The sequence below is a fragment of the Branchiostoma lanceolatum genome, chromosome 16, assembly GCF_035083965.1.
Source record: "Branchiostoma lanceolatum isolate klBraLanc5 chromosome 16, klBraLanc5.hap2, whole genome shotgun sequence".
NCBI lineage: Eukaryota > Metazoa > Chordata > Leptocardii > Amphioxiformes > Branchiostomatidae > Branchiostoma > Branchiostoma lanceolatum.
This window is the reverse complement of record NC_089737.1, coordinates 12,181,533-12,201,355: the sequence shown is the minus strand read 5'-3', so window position 1 is coordinate 12,201,355 and position 19,823 is coordinate 12,181,533. Positions and strand designations below refer to the sequence as shown.

At 41.6% G+C, this 19,823-nt stretch overlaps 1 protein-coding gene and 1 long non-coding RNA gene across 4 annotated transcripts in view; both read left to right on the top strand.

Annotated features, from left to right (window-relative positions):
• Positions 1-9,113, top strand: part of LOC136421416 (T-complex protein 1 subunit beta-like) — a 57,226-nt gene extending 48,113 nt beyond the window's left edge. Inside the window, exons 6-16 of the mRNA XM_066408705.1 lie at positions 107-233; positions 790-865; positions 1,807-1,907; positions 2,167-2,294; positions 2,865-2,968; positions 3,865-3,972; positions 4,436-4,576; positions 5,277-5,380; positions 6,639-6,738; positions 7,736-7,877; positions 8,462-9,113. Of these exons, the coding sequence (XP_066264802.1) occupies positions 107-233; positions 790-865; positions 1,807-1,907; positions 2,167-2,294; positions 2,865-2,968; positions 3,865-3,972; positions 4,436-4,576; positions 5,277-5,380; positions 6,639-6,738; positions 7,736-7,877; positions 8,462-8,489 (1,159 nt within the window). The 3' untranslated portion in view covers positions 8,490-9,113. The remainder of the gene's footprint in view (positions 1-106; positions 234-789; positions 866-1,806; positions 1,908-2,166; positions 2,295-2,864; positions 2,969-3,864; positions 3,973-4,435; positions 4,577-5,276; positions 5,381-6,638; positions 6,739-7,735; positions 7,878-8,461) is intronic.
• Positions 9,114-12,124: 3,011 nt separating this feature from the next.
• LOC136421422 (uncharacterized) lies at positions 12,125-18,388 on the top strand. Of its 3 annotated transcripts, XR_010753456.1 has the most exons (5): positions 12,182-12,199; positions 13,495-13,566; positions 15,809-15,945; positions 16,670-16,790; positions 18,224-18,388. It is a non-coding gene; the product is annotated as an uncharacterized lncRNA (long non-coding RNA). The 3 variants fall into 3 exon arrangements; XR_010753455.1 differs by lacking the exon at positions 13,495-13,566 and having other exon boundaries at positions 12,125-12,199; XR_010753457.1 differs by lacking the exons at positions 12,182-12,199; positions 13,495-13,566 and adding an exon at positions 14,541-14,559.
• The last annotated feature ends 1,435 nt before the right edge of the window (positions 18,389-19,823 follow it).

The following is a 19,823-nucleotide window of genomic DNA, read 5'->3' as shown; positions in this document are numbered from 1 at the left end:
CTTGGTTAATTTATTATGAAGTAATTTCATAGAAAATACAGTATGTCTCTAATTCGTTCATAGTTGTGACATCAGTGTTTTCTAATAATTAACCTTTCATCTCTAGGAATGAACCCGACAAGTTCCGTGAGGACCTTATGAACATCGCCCGTACCACCCTCGGCTCCAAGATCCTGACTCAGTACAAGGAACATTTCTCCAAGTTATCTGTGGATGCTGTTCTTAGACTTAAGGTAGGTTAGATCTTCTTCAAAATGTCTGTTCTTATTTCTACTAATACTATGTGAATAGCTTAAGCCCCGGTCTCATAGAACTGACCATGGCCTCCCAACCTTCTCCAGACCATGGTTGGGAGTAGAGCCCCTGTCAAAAAGAGGCGACCATGGCCTCCCGATTTTCTCCAGGCCGTGGTGGAGAGATAGTCATGAGCACAGTCATCTGTGGTTGGGAATTGTTTTGTGAGGTTGCCTACTACAAGTACAAGTCTTCAAGTTCTTCTAGATGTCTGTGCCAGCCGCCTATAAATTCTAAAAAAGCAAAGGCAAGAAAGTCATATTCTGGTTGTATGTGATCAGAGGAGCAAACTGGAGCTAGAATAGGATGGATTCCAGGCTTCTCCCAACCCAGCGCTAACCTTGGTTGGAGAGTGGTCAGGAGCAAAGTTGTGAGAAGGTCCTGAATGTGTGACAGTGTTAAGCCAGTTGTTGGGTAATATTACTAATAAGAATTACATATGAGATAGTTCGTACAAGTGTATTATTGATGACATTTTGGTTTATCTGTTTTCAGGGTTCCACATCTCTTGATGCCATTAAGATCATCAAGATCCCCGGTGGTGGATTGGTCGACTCATACCTTGATGAAGGTGAGAATCTCTATGTTTTTTGTGTCCTTTGATCCACTGAAAGGAATGTCCCTGTAGCTCAACTGGTAGCAGCCTCATAGTTGAGCTCCTGGTTCCAATTAGTTGCAAACTGGGAGACCCCAGTTCAAATCCTGGGAAGGGCATCTCGGTTGGGGCTGCACCCGTCTTTCAGAAGGGATGTAAAACAGGGGTCCTGTGTTCAAGCATGTTTAAGGGGAAGGGCTTGCAAACGTGGGCAGTGGGCCTGTAACTAGTGTATAAGACTTAAGTATACCTTGTGTTACTGTAACAGCAAGGAAACAGGCTGACCTATGCGCCACTAGGCACTACAGGGTGAAGAGCTTGATCCACCGAAATCCAACAAACCGTCCCTTCCTGCACAACCGTGCCTTACTGTAATCACTCCTACAGGGTTGGGTTCAGCCCAGCCTGGTAGTGTGAACATGTCAGTGTAGGTGGTGCAAAGGAAGGAGAGAAACTGTCCAGTCGCTCCAGACATGGGAACGAGGACCTCTTTCTTAATGTCCACTGACTGTACCTGTCTGGAGAAGGCACAAATTTTATTTACTCTAGACCCTGGGGAGTATTTGCTTAAGAAGTGTTAGATTTCCAAAATAGAGATACACTTACAGTGAAAACTGACATTTTTACAATGCATTTGGTATATCTGCATCTATTTGCTAAAATGCTGGTAAAGTAAAGAGGTACAAAATTGGTAGTGAAATTCCTTGGCAATCCATCGCAATTTCGCAAATCATTTCACTGTTAATGTTTGTTTCCAATGTATTACTACTCTACTTTGAACTGTTTCAACCACGAAGTTGAAACACAGTGAAATCCTTCTTTCACCTTCTACTGACTGAAATAAAGTTTCTGTGATTCAGTGTGTGAAAATAAATGAACTCACAACTTACACTTATGTTGATGTTTTTCCCCTTCAGGGTTCCTGTTACAGAAGAAGCCTGGTGTGAACCAACCCAAGCGGATAGAGAACGCACGAATCCTCATCGGTAATACGTCCATGGATGCCGACAAGATTAAGGTTAGACTCTTATACCCTTTGAAATGTCATTCGTATCATCGTTAAGTCTATGTTTTCTTCTAACATTGGGAAGTTGGCATTTATACGTAAGGTTGATATTAGTTGATATAGTCTAACTGTAAATGCAGAAATGTTTGTGGTGGCTTGATGTTCGCAGTTTTCGTGGTGACTGTTTCTTCAGTTTATCTGCCAATTTTTATTTCTGAACTCGCAACAGTTCCTCTTTTACAGATTGAAACCTTGTATTATCTGTCTGTAGGTGTTTGGTTCCCGCGTGCGTGTGGACTCGGTGGCTAAGGTTGCTGAACTGGAGTTGGCAGAGAAGGAGAAGATGAAGGAGAAAGTCGGGCGGATCCTCAAGCACAACATTAACGTCTTCATCAATAGGTCAGTCACAAGACAAGTTTGTTTTTGATGCCAATCTTTGATGACATTTGTCAGTAGAGATTTCAATCTGGTTGAGTTGTTATGATTGGAGTCTGTAATGTATTCCCTTAAAAGGCAGTCAGAACTTTTCTACATCGATTCATTTCACTGTAGATCAATGGATTAACTTGAAATTTAGGATTTATAAACGGGAGATTCCTCTAACACATTCTTAGCATCCTGAATAGCTAGCTGCCATAGCATCCGAAATCTTCGGGATTTAACAGTAGAATCATCTTTTCTGCAAAATCGCAATCTCTACCCTAACAAATAGAACATTTGCTGTTTGTTCATGTACTATAGAATTCTGCATATGATGGTAACTCCAATAGATCCTTCTGACCTTCAAATTGTACCTTGGAGGAGATGAGGACTCTAGTTTTACTGATGCAGCATCTAGATTACTGTCATTTCATCATCATCATGATTACTATCATTTATCATCATTTCTTCTCATTTACCAGTTTTCAAATCAGGAAGTTTATGTCTCCCTTAAATCATCGGTTCTAAGAAATCCACGTTGTTTTCCAGGCAACTGATCTACAACTACCCTGAGCAGCTGTTTGCGGACGCCGGTGTCATGGCCATCGAACATGCAGACTTCGAAGGGGTGGAGAGACTGGCTCTGGTCACAGGTCAAGAACTTTTCTGACTTTTTAAAGCTTATTAACATTCTCCCTGCTGCAGTTTTCCATTGAAAGCAAATTTTATCAGGTAGTAGGGTCAGAAAGCAGGGAGAATGTTAAAGCACCAGAATAAAAAGTAGAAATTACTAGAATAGCTGATACTGTATGTTGTATGTTAGGTGGTATATCTAATGTGTGTTTTTAACACTCAAGTGTGCTTTAGAAAAAGTGTCTTATTGCTTTGTTGATGAAGGTTAGACAGCCAGATAATTTTGTAAACGGTCAGACATTTCAGATAGCATCTATTATCTTCCATCAGTGACAATATCAACCACATCTGAAATGTCTGTCTATTAACAAAATCAATCCAGGTGCTTGAGTATACTTTTGTATTATGTAGTAGTAGTAATTGGTTTATTGATAAAAACATGGAACAAAACGGCATTGCAGTATGGAGACTGAATTGTGCCGTAGCTTACAATCACGCATGCATTTAAGTCGAAACGATAATATTTCTATGTACAACTAGCGTGGTTAACAGTTCAGACTTCCCAATAATCGTTGAGACGTTGACCAACACAATTAAAAGCTGTCTCTATGTTCGATATTACTAATATAAAAGCAAGGTTACTGTCATCCAGAATAACGGATCAGTTTTTTTTTTCAGTTTTTTTGTCCACCAAGAAGTTGAGCCAGCGCAAGTTTCGCACTCGTGGTGTAACGTTTAGTACCCCTGGCTTTAGACTTAGAGTACTGTAGTGAGTTCCTCAACAGTCTGCCGGGCTGTTCACCTCGAGTCGGAGGTAGCCAGGAACAGAAACGCGGCAATTGTCTCACTTTGTTTGCAAAGAGCAGTTTATGTATCTTATGCTTTATCCTGAATACCCACTTCCATCCCTGTACAGGGGGGGAGATCGTGTCCACGTTTGGCAATCCTGAGCTGGTGAAGCTGGGACGCTGTGACCTCATAGAGGAGGTCATGATCGGGGAGGAGAAACTGCTGCACTTCTCAGGTCAGTTGTCATTGGTCAACTGCTCTTCTTAGGTTAGATCCCATTGGTCAGCTACAAGTCATTGTGTTTGAAAATTCTGGTCCTTTGGTCATGAAAAATTGATCTGTTAGATATTAGACAACTTTCAACTGTAGTTCAGATACTAGTAACTCTTTCGGGAAATTTTGCATTTTGAAAGTAAACTCTCACACTTAGTCACTATCAGGTTTATCGTCTGCTGTTCCCGTCACATGAGCGTTAGGCTTGTTTACACGTAGGTCCCATAGCTTGAGTATTGAATTGTATCAGATATGCCTTACTGATGAGATGTTGCCATCACCTTGGTCTCCTCTGATCGGTTGGTTGGTTGGTTCTTGCAGGTTTTCCACTGGGAGAAGCATGTACTGTTATCCTGCGCGGCGCAATTAAGGTTACAATTAAGTCGCTAATTCCCTGGTCTTCTCTGATTTGTTGGTTCTTGCAGGTGTTCCACTAGGAGAAGCGTGTACTGTTATCCTGCGCGGCGCCACACAGCAGATTCTGGACGAGGCGGAACGTTCGCTACACGACGCGCTCTGCGTGCTGTCACAGACCGTCAAGGAGACCAAGACCATATTTGGAGGAGGTACGTAACTCCATGGTACATGAGCCAAGGCTTGAAAAAAAAAACATCTTACAGAAAAGGTTTGACCTGATATTTTGGTAGAGGGGGTCCTTCTTCATCACACATGATGATTTTTTTTCTCAAATTGTGGTACCACGTTCCTGCTAGGATGATAGACCAGATTTTATCCGTCCCCTGGATTGTCTTCTTGCGCATGATTGATTGTACACAGTGTCATGTATTTTTTTGTTAAATCACTTTCTGCATATGATGGTAACTCCAATAGATCCTTCTGACTTTCAACTTGTACCTTGGAGGAGATGAGGACTCTAGTTTTACTGATGCAGAATCTGTTCACAACCAACTTGTTTATGCCTAGCTCAGCTGTCATTTCAGTGACCATCTGTCACAAGCATTAAGAACCCTGTCGGAGATAATCACCTGTCCACATAGACCAGATTTTTTGTTCCCCCTGAGTGGTCTTCTTGGGCAGGTTTGACTGTTGTTCAAACATTTGTTGAAGAGGTTTAAAGATTTTTTGAAGCTGGCACAGTTGTTTCGAAATTACCTTTATACATCTTGGCAGAGTTGAAAAAAGGAGAATTGGTGGTATATTTCTAATGGTCGCAAAATTAGCCTTGTTTTCATGGTAATGTGTTTGCTTGTTGTGATGATTGTTAAAAAGTTGTCTTTGTTGTTTATTTGTTTGTTTGTTATGCAGGTTCCTCGGAGATGCTGATGGCCCACGTCGTGTCCCAGCTGGCCCAGAAGACCCCTGGGAAGGAGGCCATCGCCATCGAGGCGTTCGGGAGGGCCTTGACTCAGGTACTGGAAATGTGGACATTTTCGCTGCGATTTAACCTTCTCCCTCCTGCCTAACTCTGTAACCAATAGGGAATGGGGTGCCAAACGGCTACTTCAGTGTGCTAAAGGTTAATGTTCGCAGTTTTTGCAGTAGACTTTTCACTGAACTTGAAACCACCTTGAAAATGCTTGTTCTGTCTTCTGGCCGCCAACCCCCATTCTTTCAATCCCAAACTACAAGCCCTCACGAGCACTCAATTTTTTCCCTACTGCAAAATTAAATCCACACAAACAGTGTTTTTTTTTGGCAACACCTCTAAATAGGTGCCTTTTGATAGGCGCTGATTAGAAAACTTTTGCAAAGCAGCTTAGGCCAGAGGAGAAAAAGTGAAGTTTTGATCTAAATGGTCACTGCAGTTATTATTGCATTCTTTTCCTTATGAATACTTGCGAATTACATGACCAAGAAAGAGTAGAGTAAAAATTTGTAAGGTTAAATATTTATAGGAGCTTGTTAACAAACAAATTTGTCAACTTTGTGGGGAGTGTGTACTGCATATGATGGTAACTCCAATAGATCCTTCTGACCTTCAACTTGTACCTTGGAGGAGATGAGGACACTAGTTTTACTGATGCAGCATCTGTTTAACAAAGTTCTTAATACACAACCAAAATGTTAACCTTTAGCACTCTGAAGTAGCCGTTTGGGATGCAATTCCCTATTGAGTTAGGCAGTACGGAGAAGGTTGATATCTAGCTGATGTTTTGGCAACTGTCTGTCACCTTCCTCAGGGCAATACTAAGTGGTTCTGCTTTGCACAGCTTACTCCATCCTTCTCGGTTTTCTGTTCCTCTTAATGTTTCCTTTAGTGCCATGCCTGTCCATTTTCTGATATTATCCTCCCATCATTTCTGTTTTCTACCCCTATGTCTTCTTCAACCCTGGATGGTTCCTTGCATGATAGTGACACAATGACAGTTTTCTTTTCTTTACCGTGGTTAAGAGTAAGGTGTCTTTGTAGACCGACAGCATCACAAAATTCTATTCAGTTATTTATTGGTTTGGCTGTTAAGCACACACAGCCAGGGCTGCCCAACTAGCCTGTGGCCATTACAAAGGGCTAGCCCTGTTGACAAAGACAGGGCATTACAATGGAATTTTGACATGGACAGCCTAACAAGCTATAAGAATTTTCTACGTAGATGTACATAAAAGCTATTGTATATAAATGATTTCAAACAGTTAGAATTCTAACTGAATTTTGTCGTCTGTCTCCAGCTTCCCACCATCATTGCTGACAACGCGGGTTACGACAGCTCACAGCTGGTGTCCGAGCTCCGTGCCGCTCACGCAGAGGGGAAGAAAACCTACGGCATCGGTGAGTACTCATGTCCTGAAAGTTCATGGACAAGGTTCAAGCTTCAGCTCCCAACTCACAGCTCCACCATTTGGCTCACAGTTTGCCAATGATTAAGCCTAAGTAGTGAGTTGTATGGTAAATATAGAATACAACACGGGGTATTCCGTATCACCCGAGGTACCAGCTCGACCGCGGGTAGGATTGCCCGACGGCCGTAGGCTGGGAGCGAGGGTGATATGGAATACAATGTGTTGTATTTTATTTATGTCATAACCACCCAAGAAAACACACATTTCAATGCGGAATGCGCCAAAAGTTGAGAGAGTTTTGTGTCCTCCAACAAAAAATTGTAATAACATTGATTCCAACCTCCAAATCCTGTATTCGAATTTTCGACGGCGGCGCAACCAGCGTGCTCGACATGCATTCGAAATATTCCATGGAAGTCCATGTGATACAACTCTAGAACCTCATGTGATTCCGATAGTTATCACACGGTTCGGAACACCCGTATGAGGCCCAGGCATGACATAAAACCTTATATGAACCTTTAATGATTCTGTCATTCTGCATGCTTTATCCAGTTTAAATCACTTAACTGTCTTTTATTTTTATAAGTCAGAGACCTTAAAAATGGTACATACTACTTTCCCTGCTTAGTGATATGGCACGAAGTTGTGTAACCCAAGGGCTATTGGAAGAATTGAGTGCCACCCTATGCACCATGACTTGAGGATTTTAACTTAACCTTTCTGTGTCTTCCAGACATGGAGACGGGACAGATAGTAAAAAGTATTTTGAGCCCTGCTTAACCCTTTTATGTCTAACAGACCTGTTTAACCTTTTCATGCACAGATATGGAGTCAGGACAGATAGTAAAAAGTATTTTGAGCCCTGCTTAACCCTTTTATGTCTAACAGACCTGTTTAAACTTTTCATGCACAGATATGGAGACAGGACAGATAGTAAAAGTATTTTCAGCCCTGCGTAACCTTTTTATATCTTCAATGTACAGATATGGAGACGGGAGAGATCGGTGACATGCAGCAGCTTGGCATCACCGAATCGCTCAAGGTGAAACGTGCCGTTCTGCTCAGCGCATCAGAAGCAGCCGAGATGATTCTCCGCGTGGATGATGTCATTAAGGCAGCACCCAGGTAAGCATGTGTCATCATCATCACAGGTTTGAGTTACACACCCTTATGCAAGAGGCTGCGATCACTGAGTTACCATACAGCAACCAAAATGGCGTTTGTGTGACCCTTGGTTATGTATCATATTCTAATTATAGAATCAAGATTCACACGAAGGCAATTTTGTTTGCACAACGATCGCCATCTAGAGGAAGGGGGGGTCTAAGTTATTTGGTCTTGCCCTCAGGCCTGTGGATGCTGCCATCTTGTTTGCAATCTGTTTTCTTGTAGTGTATATTTACATGGTATATGTGGAACAATCCTGTGCTCAATCTGTTGAAGATAACTTTACGATATGTGTGAGTTGTGTGTCAGTTAACTTGACAGAAAATTCCTTTCTTTGGACTATGTTAAAACAGTAATCTAATTGTAACCTGTCTATTAATAAACGTATTAGAATTGTAGAGGAATAGATACATTTTTAGGGATTGACCCTTGACAGTACAAAGTTAAGTAGGAAAGGACACAGATTTTAAGATGTCTTGTTATGAGTAATAGTCTTTTTTTTCAAACATGTCAAATTGATGATATTTTTTTGTTACTTTCAGGCAACGGCAGCCAGATCACCCTCACTAGTGACAGGCAACCTGCCCACCCCCGTCTCCAAAGTGAACCCATCCAACTGTAAACTCTTTCAACAAGAAATGGTGGAGGACCATTTTGAACTTGGAGCTTTTTCAATTGATACTGTACCATTGGCAAGTTAGCAACACGTGTACACCTTTTTTGACTGAAAGACGGTTACGCTGTCTTAAAGACAGACCTCAAGTCTTCTTAAAGTCAATCCTCTCATAAGATGTCTTATTTCTGACTCTCTGATTTGTATAGTTCAGTGGAAGAAAAGGAATTGTCCTTCCTATACTGATCTATGGTGAAACGGTGGTATTTCGAATACAGTAGTCTTAATATGCATAATACAATGAATAACACAATACGAAGAAGATTGTGCATCTGTAGTTCTAAGTATTTGGATGTTGCTTATCTGTGAAAAAATTGTTTTGTTTACGAGTGGTATAATACTACATGATGTGAGCTACAAGTAGTTCACCTATATCTAGTGTGCTTGTTTTGTTTTTCATATTTGTATGTGAATGTACAAAAGACCATTGCATTCATGTTGATTGAAACATTAACTGTATTTACACAAATTTTTGTCTATGCTGTGTGAGATGAATAAATATTGGTCATCTTGTGTTAAAATGTGTCATGGTGTCTATTGATGTATCTTAATACACAGTTTGATACATACAGATGTAGGTTAACATTAAGTTACTGTCCTGACAAGTCAGGTACTTTACTCAATGTTAGGTTAAAGGTGGTTAGGGCTGTTGACTCAGAACCTGAAGGTACTGAGTTCGAATCCCGGACAGGTCCCGAAGTTGTGCCCTTGGGAAGGGTACTTTATTGTTACAAATTTTCGCACTCTATTCGGGTGTAAATATGTACCTAGCTTTCGTTAGGGTTGTCTGTCGGGTAGGTCGTTAAATGGAGGTCATGTGTTTGAGTAGAGCCACACCTCAAGGACGTTAAAGAACCAACCACTGTGTGTAAAAGAGTAGGGGTTCTTCCCGTTGTTAATGGATCGAATCTTACAGTTTGGTCTTAAGCAGCTTGTACCTACTGTATAAAGCTTGTGTGTTAGGCCTTCTGGTTATGCAAAGCTTACAAAAACAGATGCATGGAAACATTACAAGGAAACTTCAGCAATAGTGTGTTGGGACCCCAATGTTAGTGGGGTTTCGGGTCTAAAGATTAGCATTTGCATTAAGATTTCTCACCTAATGTTACAGGTTTTTAAAAGGGCGTTGGCTGCCAGGACATGATTATAATGGTTTTACGTTTTGGTGGATATTGATACAGACTTTGTAACTAGTATAGTATACTTATGCCACATATCTGAAACTTCATACGATCGCGTTTTGAGACCCAGAAGTTTGTGGTGGGGTAGAAATTATCATTGGACTCCTAGTCATCGTAATTTGGATAATCATCTAGAGTTATTTGCATGTAATTTGTCCGAACGCGTCTGCTTTCTTTCAACCTATTCACAAATAGGCGGCTGTCGACTTAATTAAAAGCACAAAGACAAAGAATCCAACAGTCTTCACAAATTACAGACATTGAAACTTATCAGCCTGAAGAACTTTGCCCTTTAGATTTAACATGAATTCCAGCCAGGCTTACAAATTTGGGATTGTGGACAGACAGGGCTTTCAAAATATTCATGTAACCCCCTTTCAAATGGCAATACCTAAACAAGATACCAAATATTCTACTTTTTATCAGCCAATAATGATCGCTGAGGTGGTGGGTCATCAGAGAAGCGGACACCAGAAAACGATATTGGATCTTCCATGTGTTATTAGTATAAACATATCCTACATTGGCAAAATAAAGGCATTGGCTTAACTTGATATATCCAAACCGGGCTATTTGGGTGAACGGAAAATAAAAGTGTATATATATCGAAATATACACAAATGTAGACAGCGGAAGTCGCCGTGTAAACGTGCCTGTTCCTTTTTACGTTTTGTGTGTTACATTGCCTTCGCCGTAGGCAGAAGGGTATTTGAAGATTGGTCCTCTGGGGGGTTCCTTTAGTGCTACAGTGGACCTTTTGTGTTTGTCGGTTTGTTTGTTTGTTTGTTTGTTGGTGGCATGACTCGAGAGAAAATGAATGGATCGTAATGATATTTGGTAGGTTGTTGAGAGTCGGGAAAACGAAGGTCAAGTTCGAAGATGGGCTTTCTGGGGGGTTCCTACGGTACTACAGTGGGCATTTTTTAAATCTAGATTTTGGAGGAGGGTAACTCAAGCAGGGTTTTGTGGATCTTGTTGCCTTTTACATCATACTTTCCGTTCTTGCAAACTGCCCGCTTTGGAAATGCGTCCGTACGCAGCCCCCCACCTCTCCCCAAATGATATTACCTTCGCTATAGGCAGAAGGTAATGTTTTCGGTCTGGCTATGCTATGTTGGAGTGACTGTGGATGCAGGCGCCATAATTGTTGAAGCCAAGCCATAGATGGATGTTCATGACTTGAGTCAAAAGGGCGTCGCCTACAAGAAAACGACCATAATATAGGCTACATAGTTATACCCCAACACTTTAAGCTATGCTGTTGTTGATTGATTGATTGATTGAGTGTCGTGAACTTTTCAACTTCAAAGACCCCCAGATGACCCCGCGATGGGCAAAGTAGGGGGGGGGAGGTCCCAGGCTAAGGCGGGCAGGCCTCCAGCCTGGCACGGTAAGACTCAACGGTGGGAGTCATCACAAGCTTGCCAGGCAGGGCGTTCCAATGTGGAATGGTACGGCGGAAACACACATATTTGTATGTATCTGTTTTGTTGCGCTTACTGCACAGGACGCCTGGCTAGCACAATTTACACATTACCGAGGGGTCGATTTCTGAAGTTTGAAACGTCGAGGTCCACAGCACAAAAGACCATAAAACATGCAGAGAAAACTACACTGTGCTAACAAATATCATCTACAATGCCCAGCATATGTATTCTTGAATGGGAAGTACTTGTTGAATCTTATTCCATATGGAACGTCGTTTAAAGAACTTTAATTAGGCATGTTAGTATCTAGGTCGGAATGATTACCATAACCCATAATTACTACTCGAAGTTTGATACTAACCATACCCACCTCTGTACTGTCATTTTTGCTCTCAAAACATTTTCAGACTAAGTCGTAATTTTACATGTCAGAAACTCGTACATGTATATTGCTTGTATGTCAAGCCATCATATTCCAATAAACAACCACGATGTTTTCTTTTTAAAGAAATTTAGATAGATTTAAAAACGCAACTAGACTTTCCCAAAAGTTTGTTGTGTTTGTTTTTCTTTGTGCTTCACATATCTTATGATCAATGCAGTTTACTTGACAAAGAAATGATATCCATAAGGTATGGAAATATTTTTTGCAGCATATCAATCTTAAAATTAAGAGATCTTTATTATCTAATATAAAGTGTAGTTGAATTTTTGGTCGATATCTGTATATCTGGTATAACCGCCCTTCGGCGTAACATACCAGCTTTAGGTATGGCACACCCACACTGCAAAGATAAGTCACATCAAGGAGGTTTGGTCACATGAGCGAACATCTCAGGCCACGCCCAGATTAATGACTATAATCTACGATTGCTAATTACTATAATTGCGGTGCCCGGTGGAGTATTTAGTCCAGATCCTAGCCGTGATTCTCCACTCTTCCCGCCATCATCATCTCTAGAAGTCACATCGAGATTCGACTGGACAAGAACTCCGCAGGTAACTCAGTCTTTCTTCAACCCATCAGACAACCACGTTGTTTTTCGAGCATTGGCCTTGTCATTCAAATAATACTCTCCAATCAGAGATTCAGTTCTGGCTTATTTGACACATTTTCTGAGGCGTTTTTGTCAGGCTTTCTACTTTGTCAGTTGTTGTTTTCTTGTCCGTTTGGCTAGCGGACAAGAAGAACCCCTGACAAAAAGCAAGCCCGACAAAAACGCCTCAGAAAAAGACGTTAAAAAACAAGTCGGAACCAAACCGCTGCTTGGAGAGTATCGAATTTCTCCTCTTTTCGTTTGGTTTCTAGAACACCGTGTAGATACTGCATGTGCAAATTTGGTCACTTGGACCTTGCCAAATTCTTCGTGCGATGGCTTTAAGCCGGCGTCACACAGCAATAAAATAGCTCGCACAACGAGCCTGCGAGCTTTAACATGGCATATTCGGCAGTGATACGCCCGGTACGTGTTCTCTCGATCATCGCGCGATTGTCAGAGATCGGCCGATATGTTCGCAGGTCCCCGACTCCCGTCCAATCACTCCAATGAATGGGATTTTCAGGCAAATGCTTGACTTTCTGGCGATTTTGAAATTCGGCGACTTTCTGCTGATCAACAAAATCGGCCGAAAGTCTTCAACAGTGTGAAACCTAGCCTCCGTGGGGGGCTGCATGCCCTTATACGTAGAGCGTAATGAGCCGTTTTAATTTTACGTAGAGCGTTGCCGACCACTCCAATTCAACGTAGAGCGTAATCTGCGTATTTTACGTTGAACTTTATTGACCACTTTAATTCTACGTATTGCGTAGTAGCCACCCGGAATTTAGCGTAAAACGTACTTGATGAATTGTGCGTAAAGCGTTGTCAAACTTTTCTAACCTTGCTCTAAGTCACAAACGAGTGCGCAGTCTGTTTTGTTTTGCTACCCCCCCTTTATACAATGGAACAATCCTCCGAACTCGTTCCCAAAATCTTGTTTTTAGAAGTTTGACACTTTTGCTGGTGCGCGGAAGAGCCACTTGGCTAAAAATAGAGACCGTCCTGGGGGGACTCCTTAAGAGCAAGGGATTTAAGCCTGATGATGATGATAATGGTAGTTGATAGCTAGCTGCAGACCAACATGTAGTAAGGGTGTTCAGTCAATGTATGAATTGAAACTTCTTCTAGAATAAAGTTGTTGATAGAAGTTATCATACAACATATAATGCCCCGGAGCCAATGGGCATAAATGTAGTTCTCTTGCTGACTGGAAGGACTGCATTCTTTCCCCTCCGCTATTCAATCTGATCAAAGACCAGAACGCTGCTGAAACATCCTGAGGTCCGCCCGTGTAGACAACTGTTGTTCCTCTTCAACAGGAAAGAAGTAGGTTCTGAGATTTTTTGTTGTTCTTTCATTAATCGACGATGGGCAGGATGAAAAGTTTTTCAAAGGTTTGATGCGGAAGAATTGTTGTCTATTCTCGCTTCCGTAAGTTGCTAAAAAAGGTTGAATAATTTGACAAGGGTTGGACAGATTTGTCATTTGTAACCAAAGCTGTACTACAATGGCTCTCCACATGCTCTGATCAAGTCCTTGCTCTGATGAAATATTCCCCCTTTTCTTGGACAATTTCTACCATTTTCAGTCCTGGTATGTTACGCCGAATGGTGCTTATACCGCGTGACCCATTTAAATTCAGATTCTTCTTCAAATGTTTCAATTTTTTCTAGCTACGTTGTTTTCTCCAGAAGCAGGACATTTTATAAGTAGAAGGACGGCCCCCACGGGAGGCCAGATATGTACGCTAAGGATCTTGAAAGAAACTACTGAAACGGTGTTATGTTTTCTATCTATCTATCTATCTATCTATCGGCCATCAGCCGATCAAACAAGTTATGTTTTAGTCACTATCTATAAAGGTTACCCTTGACCAATCAATTCCCGCGTTTTAAAACGAAAGATGCTTATCTTGGTGGTACATTTCATCTGAAAATGGAGAAATTTAGGTTGTATTCATCCATATGGGACATAATAGTTGCTCCAGCTATCATTACCTCTGGTTACCATATACGGTGGCCCACATGTCAGCATTTGCCTCGGGCGTTGGACGGCCAATTTCTCAGTAATGGACAGCCGGAGCGGTAAATCATATCGTTTTGACGCAGGTATCAGGGTGACCCAAATACTGCAAAATGTAGAAATGTTCACGGTGGTTTTATGTTCGCGGTTTTCGCGGTGACCTTTCAGCGCGAACTTAAAATTCCCCCTAATTTTGACAATTTATACCATGTTTCAGGGTGTCAGGGTGTGTTTCGCCAAATGGCGTTTATATCGCTTGACCGATTTAGATTCAGATCCTGCTTCAATTGCATAAAGGTTTGTTTTTTCTCTAGCTACAGTTCTCTCCAGTAGCAGGACATGTTATAAGTGGAATGACGGCCCTCATAGTAGGCCATATATTTACGCTTTTTAAAGAACAAAGGATCTTGAAAGAAACTACTGAAACGATTTTATCTTTAGCTACTTTCTATAAAGGTTGCTCTTGACCAACCAATTTCCACAAATCTCTTGCTCTTAAGCAGATCCCCAGGTGTCCCCTCACCAGGCCTGCGGATTTTGCCACGCCGTATTTGACATGTCATACTCCGTCCAAAAGCACGTCGTAGTTGAAGAGAACTACATCGTACCTTTGTGTCACCACGACGTAGTACAGTTAGGCCGTATTTCAGTCCTGCATAATGCATTGGGAAGCTTCAGAATTTAGCGTAGAGCGTAAAGAGGCGTCCTGAATTTAGCGTAATACGTAGTTGGCCGTCCGAATTTAGCGTAGAGCGTTGTCGGGACCCCCCCATACAGGCCCTCCTCCATAGCAGACTCTGAACCGGCTTTTGTGGGGACTAAAGAAAACACCTTTTGCAGCCAGCCAGTAATTTGGTTACGGGGGTGGCTGGTGGTTACGGGCTGACTGCAAAAGGTGTATTCTTTAGCCCCTAAAAAGGCCGGTTCAGAGCCAGCTATGGAGGCTAGTGAAACCATCTTTACGACTGCAACTGCGATGACGTTGTAGGGACACTTGTACTAAATCGTGACGGAAGAAATTTCATCAGATCCTTGTCGATGATCGGTTTAATTCTGCCATAGTCATCCTAAAAATCTTGCGACTGAAATATTGTACGGTGCTTTTAATATAAGTGACATGTTATGCCTGTATGTATGTCTTGTTTTAGTTTATGATATCAAATGCATCATATACAGTAGTTTTATCTTTCCTCGAACTGTTTTCCTTATGCATAACGTCCATGCTTTCATATCTCCTACCGTTGTCGTGTGAACAGTAAAGAGATGATAGAATTGCAGTACAGAAAGTGTTGTTCTTTCCTCTGGTGATCCATTGAGCGTCTACTATGTTCACTTTGTTTCCGTGTTGTAAACTTTGTGAATATTTGCTGTAAATTCGCCAGCGAAAAACGTAAGTAAAAAGAGTTGGATGTATTCTATAATGGCTGATACTTTCTGTCCCAAACAGTCGACATTTTGTGCATAAAAAAGTTTACACTTTATTAAAACCATAGTATTAGAATATTAGAATGATGACGACTGTTTCCGTTTTTTTTTTCGTCCGAAGCTGCATCATGAATTCGAAGTTGTCCGTCTGCATTCTTCTTGTCACGATAGTTGTCATGGCAACGCTGATTGACAACTCCGAGGGATGGGCACGCAGGCGCAGAACTCCTCCCAATGCAGCCAAACTGGCAGCCCAAGGTACGTTCCCGTCACGTCTAACACCTGCTAGCTGTTAGGCCATGTTGATTTGATTATATGAATGACATCCTCTGGGAACCCCAAAACTGATGCGAGCGTGCGAAGAAAAAAAAGTTTTCAAACAAAAAAAGTTGCCTTCATTACGAAATCTACGTGGTCAGGAAGGTTGAACAGATGACTTAACGCACAGTCAGAGAATAGTTTACCAAAGAATGGATTATTAATTTTTTGGTCTTTCACATCTTCTTCTCTGAGTTTGGTACTCTAGACATTAGTATCCATTTCGGCCCGAAATATCTCTTTGCAATTTACGGTATATACGAGCGTATATGCCCATTTTATAGCTGCTTTGCATGATTTACAGTATGGTAGAAAACGTTAACGTTTTTTTTGTGGAAATGGACGAAAATTGATGCGCGCGCGGATGTCATCCATAATGAACATGGCCATAGTTTGAATCGGGGAAACTTGAAACATTTTGCGCGTGAACACAACGTCGGGACGCATGTTCAGACATGTTTGGGGCAACCCGGGATCGAACTCGGGTCCCCTTGTTTGACAGCCGAATGTTCTAGCTATTACGCCACACGACGCCACGCAATTTTCGTCATTGCCTTTTTATACGCCAAAAAAGCAGTTACTCAAACAACTGGATATGATTTTTATACGCCAAAAAAGCAGTTACTCAAACAACTGGATATGATTTTGCCTTTTTATCTTACAGTGATGCCATCTGGGGGTACCCAACAACGGAGGTCTATCCAGGAGATGGCTCTGGACACGATCCAACAGCTCAAGAATTTGCTGCAATGGAATCTAGGAGCAGACGCATCTTAAAGAAGATGGTAAGTCGGTGATGAGATACGGTTGGATTGTGTGGTGCAACGGTAGGGTTTTCGGCCCAGAACCCAGCGGTCCCAGGTTCGAATCCCCTGACGCCACCGATCTTGTTAGACTCCGTTGCAGGCCTTCCGCACGGCGATTTTTCAACTTATCGGGGCCAGGTTCTTTGGGGGGGGGGATCTGCTTGGAGACCGCATCTGCTTGGGGCCCCGTATCTGCTTGGGGGACTGTAACCGCCATACGGATAAGCAGATACGACCCCCAGCCAAAGAACCTGGCCCCGATAAGTTGACAAATCGCCGTGCGGGAGGCCTGCAACAGAGGCTACGATTGTGTACCCTTGGACCCTTGGAAAAAAAGCACTTTACACGACTTTCCTAACTCCACCCAAGTGTAGAAACGGGTACACTATGTGTTGGTTACGACACCAGCAATAGCTGCCTGTGTCCCACGTGTATTGCACTGTTGCAATTGTAATAAAATCAAAGTAATCTCACGAATTCATTTACTCAAGAGATAAAAAAAAGGTAATTTAAAAGGCAAAGGTAGTGCCATAATCCGTCAAGCTTTTGACGGATAGACGCCGTAGTTGTTATCTACGGTGTCTATGGCACCGCATGGCTCCGTATTGGAAGGCGGAGCCCATCCCTCTTTGATCCTTCCACCGCCTGTTAGCTCCCCAACCGAAGTCAGGTACCCATTTTTACACCTGAGAGGAGTGTGGAAAGTTGTGTTAAGTGCCCCTCCAAAGGGCACAACGTCCGGGCAGGAACGACAGGAATCGAACCCATGACCTCTCGATCTCGTATCTGCTAGCCGAGCTTGCCTAGACGTGACTCGGACGTTCTACGTCACCACTCACTTAAAGCCAAGCGAGTAATTGTGCATTTATATTCCCGTAACCATCTAGTCTCATACGTTGATGAAAGTTAGACATCCAGGTAGTAAGATACGCCAAAAATAGTTACTCAAGCAACTGGATAAAATCTTGAAACAGTCAGACATTTCAGACAGTATCCACTGTCTTTCGCCAGTGACTAACGATAGGACTGAGACCACCAGGTTTTATACCAAAACTCTGAATAGATATGTTAATGAGGTTAAGACAATTTAGGATGTCTTGAAGTAGTCTTTAAAGAATATTAATTCAATACAAAGTTTTATGCCAATAGTTCAATTAGCTACTGTTGTTTTAGTACAGTAAAACTGACTAAATGTTGTTTGTCCAGTTGCTTGAGTAATTATTTTTGGCGCATCTAGTCTCATGTTTTTTTCCATATGTTTAACGTACAATATTTGTGACAGGTGTCAAACATGGTGGGCCTATTTCACAGTTTGGGATATAGTGTCAACACTTAGCAATGATTATAGATATCTTAATAATGATTAATTATAAGCTTAAGGTGGCTTCATACATCAATATCTTTGTTCACAGACAGTCGGAAGCGATGCCAACTGAGGGTGACAAAAGGAATTCTCCGAAACACTTTTGATGAGACGTCGACATGATAAAACAAAAGTACAGCACATTCACAATGGGAGTGGAATATGGTGATGGTCGTTATTATTGGTGTAATGAAATAAAACAGTTGGCATTGTGTTATTTCTGTCGTCCTTTCCAAATATAAAAGGTAAAGGTAGACCCATAACATTTCTGAGGCCGTAGGGGAAGTGGGTTGTTATACACTGTGTCTAGGGCATAGTATTGGAGGGCAGAGCCCATCCCTCTCCTTTCACGTCTTCTACCTCCCCAACCGAAGACAGGCACCCATTCTTACACCTGGATAGAGCGAATAAAGTCGTGTTAAGTTCCTTTCCCAATGACACAACGTCCCCGTGACCTTTGATCTCGGCCACTCGGCCACACGACGTTCGACGCCAATGAGTATTAGGGGAATTAGTCCATGGGCCAGGTCCCTCAAAATAGCCATTTGGTACCAAACAGAGGGACAAAGGGTGACCTACTTTTTTGAAAAGGTTGATTCCTCTACTTTATAATTATGCATGATAATAATGTCAAAAGTCCAGCTTTTTAGGAATTATCACGTGATATGGTGACGTCATCAAAATGGACTTCGATTTTTGGGACTTAATTCAGAGGACTGGGACAAAATATCAAACATCAATAATTTTCGGTGAAAATCGGTTTGTAGGCAAAAGATACCACAGGAATCACGAAATAGTATGTTTTTGGTTGATAATTTGACTCTATAAGAAGCTATGAGCCTTTTAAGTCCATTTTTGGGGGTAATTTTGTGTAAAACAATGTATTGTTTACTTTCCAAAATCAGGCATTTATTTGGGCTACCTATGGGGTCTTGTTTTATACATTATGTTGATAGGCCATATCATTTTCTGCATTTTGGGCTTTGAATCAACAAAATCCGTCAAATATATCAGGAGTTATAAGGGTTTTAGGAATTACACCCAACGGCCATGTTATCAAATCGCCGCAAATATCACAATGCATCATGGGTAATTTTAAGAGGGTCTGTCTGTAATTATACCTTGTAGCAAAGGACAAAATGTCGATTTTAAAAACTTTTGGGTGGTGGTAAGGCCTTGGTGCAATTGTAGAAAAATGGGTAAGTTTTGGGTTAACTGGTGGTCACAGGTTGCCATGGAAACGGTCATTTTTTAAAGATGGCGAATTTTTATCTGCGGCTCAATCTCGTCAGGAATGCACCATCTTTGGCCTACAGAAACGCCAACTAATCAACATATATTCTACATGCCTTTGACATATAATTTACATCTTTATCTTGATTTAAATGATATTTAGATAAGCCTGCATAATCATATGTTTAAAGGTGCAGCAAATGTTTAAACATAACCTGTTTTGATTGATTTTTGATATTGACTTACTGACAAAAAGCTGTTAATCAGGAATTCATGAAATAGCCATTTGGTACCAAACAGAGGGACAAAGGGTGACTTACTTTTTTGAAAAGGTTGATTCCTCTGCTTTATCATTATGCATGATGATAATGTCAAAAGTCCAGCTTTTTAGGAATTGTCACGTGATATTGTGACGT